The 6,000-nt window shown below is 36.9% G+C and overlaps 1 protein-coding gene across 3 annotated transcripts in view; it reads right to left on the bottom strand.

The window, feature by feature from the left end:
* Positions 1 to 6,000, bottom strand: part of DEUP1 (deuterosome assembly protein 1) — a 46,273-nt gene that overhangs the window by 738 nt on the left and 39,535 nt on the right. For 2 of the 3 annotated variants that reach the window (XM_008636773.2, XM_017738203.1), the window contains 2 exons: positions 5,297 to 5,338; positions 1,986 to 3,859 (listed from right to left, as the gene is read on the bottom strand). In XM_008636773.2, the coding sequence (XP_008634995.2) occupies positions 3,689 to 3,859; positions 5,297 to 5,338 (213 nt within the window). In that variant the 3' untranslated portion in view covers positions 1,986 to 3,688. Of the gene's footprint in view, positions 1 to 496; positions 3,860 to 5,296; positions 5,339 to 6,000 lie in introns of those variants that run through there. The other variant, XM_017738204.1, reaches the window with a different exon arrangement.

The raw sequence follows: 6,000 nt of genomic DNA, 5'->3' as shown, positions 1-6,000 counted from the left end.
GCGTATCACAGTCTAGGGGCATTGCTCAATCCATGAGCAGAAATTTAGGTGCGGTACATTAAATTACAGCCTATTTATGGATTTGAGGGTGCCCATGTGATTAAATAGTAACTCCAACACAGTGAACTTTGAGATCCGATCCCTACAGCAAGGAAAAAACAACACACAGTTCCCTCATTGGTTTGGCCAGTTCCAATGAACTCTGCTTAATCTAACATTTTCTCAGCAGACTGCTGTGTCTGAGAAGAAAAAAACCAAATTTCCCTAGCAAAAGGCCGTTTGTGTAAAATCTAATGGATAGCTGTTTTGAATGGAATTAAATGGGGAAGAAAATGATGTGAATGATATAATTGGCTGTTGTAGGTTGTAAAGCCAGAGAGGAATGATAACAAGCTAAGGACCTTCTCCCCAGTGCCCTCTGCACTCTCCCAGCTGTTGAGTCTGTGGGAGATACAGGAGCAGAGAGCAGCAGGAGTGAATGGAGTTCAGCACATACCTGAGCTGGCTGTGTAATCCAGGCTTTGATGACTGGCATGCCAGATTGTAGATGTGAAGTCACCTGGGGCTCATGCATTCAGCAGTCTCTGCTAATGGCTTTCTTCTCATTCCCACCAGAGGTGTTTAGCTGAGCTTTGAATTATTAAGTGCTGGTGGACTTGATTCTGTGTGCTGTTGTACTGCTGTTAAACCAGGAATTAGAACCAGTTACACTACAATAAAGCCAGAACAGTGAGACTGGGGGGTAAGGCACTTTCTGTACTATCTCTGATCACAGCAGAGATTTATTGGCCTTTGTTTAAATCTACCCATCGGAAAAGCGAGGGAGCCATGCCTGTGATTGTTTGTTCATTTTTGTGTTCATTTGGCACTGCTTTGCTGCTGCAGTTTGCGTTCCTCTCTACATTGGCTCAGAGTACCCACTGTCTGACACTCTTCCATTCTTATACTCCTAAATTTCCCATACATAAAAGGAGAGAGGAAGAAATGGAAGAAAATGTGCTAAATATCCAACTTTAATGCGAGCCACTTCTAAATTGTTCTATTCAGTAACTGCTGTTTCAGCCCCCTCAGAGTAAGTTTTGGGGGATGAATTGGACAGCAATGCTCTGGCAGCTCTTACGCCACCAACTATTTCAAAATTACATCTTGATGAAACATGTTGGCAACATCGTGCATTTGGCCTCTGTTTTTCCTTCAGTCAAAAAAAAAAGCTGGTGGCAGCCTGAGCCATTGTTCTTTGTATTTAAAACAAGTCTTTCAACTGGGAGCCAAAAAGTTGCTTTTCAGTACAGCGTTGAAAAATTATCAAAGTCCAGCAGCTTACAAAAATTTTCCATTGCCTTGCTATTCACAAAGTAGAATAGAAATTTTCTGTATTTTTTGGGCAATTTGCAGCTCCCAAAGATTGCGCCTTGTCCTGTCAGATTAGCCTAATGATTACTGCTACTTCTTTTTTTCATTTTTATTGGTGTTTTCAGGCATTTATAGCCTCGGACCCTTCTGATTATTCCTTTTTTGACAATATACATCCATGCCCAACCCCTGTTCATAAACGCATCATTTCTCAGTCTTTATTATTTCTGCTCTGCATCATTCTTTAAAAAGTTTTTTTGTCATGATAACATCAGGAATACGTATCTTCCTTCAAAAACCTCAGCTGAGGTTTTTGATACTTTTAATGCAATTAAAGTATTCAAACCAATGGTGTGGCTCCAGCTATTCTGTGGTAGCAATGGGCTCATTTAAACTGGGGATTGTCAGATGAGCAACTTTTGCTGTTTGCCTAAGAAAGAGAAGGACAACCTTTCTGGTAAGTAGGTGTTAAAAAAATGGCACCTTGATCCATTGTGTCTCAGCACATTTGTGGCATAATGCTCTCTGAGCAGGCAGTAAGAGTAACAAGTAGGCTGTTCAGATACAGGTACTTGCAGTTTTCAATGCTTCGTACAGGCAGTTTATTATATGGCATTGCACAAAAGCCAGGCTGGAACTAACTGGTATTTTATTGTCAAAAATTAGTAGCTTGCTCAGATTTCAAAAAACTTCAGGAAAAAAAAATCTTACTCATTTTTTGATGATTTCATTCACTCATTCTGCATCATCTCACAGACCTATACCTCGAGAGGTGTCCTCAGGTCTGAACTGGAGGCAGACACATTTCATTGAAGATCTGGAGCAGACTATCATCTTTTGTGTTTGACAGTAGCAAAAAGACTGGCTAACTGGCTAATTTTTTTTATTTTGCCCTTCTGAAAGACAGTATTTTGCTGTCTTTTACTTCTATAGATCTTTCCCAGCTTAAAATTTAGCTTTATTTTCAGAGGTTCCTGAATTTCTTCATTAATCCTTTTAAAACTGCATCTCCCCCTAAGCTGAGGATACATATATATTTAGTTTGTTCAGATGTCCTTCCGTCATCTTTTTATTCAGTCCTTGTTCCTCCAGCTGAGTCTAGTAATTTTCCTGAATTTTCCTGTAAAAGGTTCTTTGATGTCCTCATCTTCGTTACTCATTTTACTGCAAGCTGCGCCAAACTGGTATTTAAAATCTTGGTATTTTGTGTAAGTATGATGTAGTGTATTTTGTCTTAGTGGAAATATAGCATCCAAAAACAATTTACATTTTAGCCATGGTCCTGAATATTAATGAGACTTCTTTTACTCACAAACTGGAGCAGTTTGACAGCCTGGTATTATTTTTATCCAGATTTTCCCAGGAAGTTGGCAACAGTATATGCTGGAAAGCAGTTCTTCAGTATCTCATTCACTGAAATTGGTGGTTCATCAACAGTGTCTGTAATTTCTGTTTCGCTTGCACAGCAATAGAATTCAGTATGAATTGCAAATAAAAGGAATCTCAGTATTATGCAGATTTTTGCCACATGGAGTTGAATTAACTCTGCTTGGTTATATAATGTTCTTCTATGATGTAGGAAAATGTAAAGAATTTAGGCCCTCACCTAAGACCGATCACATGTTGTCTGAAGTTAAACTTTTTCCTCGCTGTTCCAATATAGTTAAACAACAAGCCAACACGGTAACAAAACTTAAACCCAAAGTAAGTGCTTTTGAATACAGGTTTTAAAAATTGTAAAGTCTCAAGGTAAAGCACCTGAGATCAAGGTCTGCCCCTGGTGAAGTCTATAGGTCTGGTAAAAGGGGAGTTGTGGGTGGCTTCAAAACATGTGCTCTGTCTTTTCATGTTCTTCTCATGGAGCAGCATTTCCAGAGACCCAGGGGCTATTTCTGTAGCCAAGAATCACCAGAGCATAGATAAGCTTTTTATGCCAGGAGCTGAGACATGGCTAAAGGCCTTTATTACTTTTCTGTACAATCTAGAGAACTTCTTTTGGTGGATTCTAATTTCAAGGGAATAATTCCACTTATTAGCCCTTTGTACATTACAGAATTGTACCTTTTTTAATTTACAGTGCTGCAACAGGGTCTCTGCTGCACTGTGCAAAACCCACCTGTATATTTTAGAATATCTTTAGAGTTTATTTTGTAATATAGTCAAATCGCAGTATACTTAAATCTGTAGGATAATGATGATTTTCTTGAAAACTTGGTGTTACAAATACATGCTCTTGGCAATGTGCCTAAATACATTAAGCAGCTAGTTGCAGATTTTAGTTCTAAGAAACTCACAGGTGATTACTTGGTTTGCTTTTCTTAGTTGTGTGAATGGCTTATGTATGCCTGCTTTGCTGCATCCTGGCATATTTTTTTAGAGTATTTTCAGAATATCTTTGCAGCTCTTCAAGGTGTGAATTTAAACGTTCTTCAAATTCTCTTGCGTGTTTCTCTTCCTCTTGAAGGAACTTTTCCGTTGTTGCAGGGAAAGACATCTCAAGGGGAGACTGAGCAATGAACAGAAAATCATGGTGAGGAAAAACCAGCAAGTGCTACAATGTGTTAGCATTATCAAATTCTAGATGTGAAAAACATCCTGACCTATAGCAGCTAATAACACAATAATGCTTTACACCTCTCCCAGAAAGCATAATTTTTAAAGGCATACATTTTTAAAGGCACCCATGTGCCTAAATGACATGAAATGAACATTATGTTTGATTATTTCTGATATTCATAGTATTAGGCTGTAGATTGGCCATTAAAAATTTAACTATCCCACTAGACAGAATTAAGCTGCTGCAGAACCTCCAAAATCTTTGTATCAACTACAGGTTATGTTAGTTATTTGTATAACGTAGACCAGGGCAGAGGACAATAATCTTTTTTGGAATTACAGAGTTTAATTAGTGTTGGATACTGCTGATTGCCTCCTGGAATTTTAGTTCTCTGCTTCTGTGATACGATGCTTTCTGAGGAAAGGAAGAAAACCTGTGCTCATTTCAGTGCTATGAACTCCAAGCCCAGACATTCTGGAAAATATACTAAATTTTTGTTCACTGCAAGTAATTAATTGAAAATTCTTCTTTCTATTTAATGAGCATTTAGTACACTCAGACACAAACCATACCACAAATCGGACTTTAGATGGTTGTCATGGGATGCAGAGTTGTATATAGCAGAGGACATGTGTGAATCTTTGCTGGAACAAGTTCCGAATTTTTTAGCAGCGATTTTTGTTAATTTTCTTGCTAATACCTAAGATGCATTCATTGGAATGTCTTTATCAAAAGAAATATTAAATAATTTTTCTTCACCTAAAGATACTATGCTTGTTAAGTACATTCAGTGTTTTTTTGTATAGATAAATGCAATTTTATGACATGAATTTTTAAGGTTTGGCTGAGGAAAAAACAGTATAGGAGCTTTAATATTAAAAGAAAGGTAATCATCTATCTTTATATTGTCATATATTGGGAAAAATGATTGACATCTTTAATCTTAGTTAAACCGTATCTTAAATAGTTTTAGTTACTGATTAAGTTATTAATCTAGAACCTTGGGTTTTCTTTTTTCTAGAAGTTAAAAATGTTAGAAGTTTATATGTCAGCACATCAAACAGGAGTTCAAATATTCAGATGGTCTGTGGAAAAGGTCAATTCTATTACATCCATAAATTTTTACTCCAGGCTCCACTGTATCAGAATGGGGTGATCCCTCTTTCCACAGTGGGTAGAGACAGATTTGGTCATTGAAAACTGCTCTTCAGCAGCTTTTAAGACTAAAAGATACTAATTAGAGAAATGCTCTAAAGCACCAATCCATTCAAACTCTTTGCAGCAGACCTTGAGATGAAATTTAGATTATTTTCTATAGGAAACCCCTTTTCTTTTCAAAGTACAGCAAGGTAAGTGATAGCTGGAAATAAATTCTGAGTTTCTTACCATCCTTCCTGAGTGAGACAGGCCTCCTGATGTACAGGGCTCCTAAAATGAAATTCACAGAAAAAGCAGAATATTCCTTTTCTCAATCCCTCCAAATTAGTGTTTTTAAATGATGGGCAAGAAAAAGTGACTTAATTTGACATGTATGAATAAGAAACCTAAAGGTATTGGATCACTTTGTGCCATAACACCCCTCTCTCAATTCTTGTACTAGCAATAATAAGAAAGAATACAAATCTTCTAAAGTTTAAGAAAATGGAAGGACATCACCTGTCTTCTGATTTTCTTTATAAACACATGCATGATTTCTCATTCATAAATTATCATTGTTCTCATATGAAGAGTTTTTTCCTGACATTCTGAATGCCATGGCTACATGCACATTTATTCCTTTATGGGCTAGATCACAAATACATCTCCTTGTGATGTCAGGGTTCAGTGATAGAATTGCCTTTTAAATTATTTTTTAAATTATTTGAAGGAGGCTTTTGTATTAGGAAGAATACATTGGATTTGCAGGCTTTACTTAAAGAATCACCATGTGTTTCACTTACTGAATACCAGTTATGAAATCACTGATTGAATACTGAGCAAATTAAATACTTGCAATGAGAAGAATGAGAAACTGGGAAAATCTGAAGTATGTATTTAATAGGTGTCATCACCTAGAGAAAAATGTCACATCATGGACTGCAGATTTTCAC

This window comes from Corvus brachyrhynchos, unplaced genomic scaffold (assembly GCF_000691975.1).
Source record: "Corvus brachyrhynchos isolate BGI_N302 unplaced genomic scaffold, ASM69197v1 scaffold117, whole genome shotgun sequence".
NCBI classification, from domain to species: domain Eukaryota; kingdom Metazoa; phylum Chordata; class Aves; order Passeriformes; family Corvidae; genus Corvus; species Corvus brachyrhynchos.
This window is presented reverse-complemented; position numbering and strand designations above follow the sequence as displayed.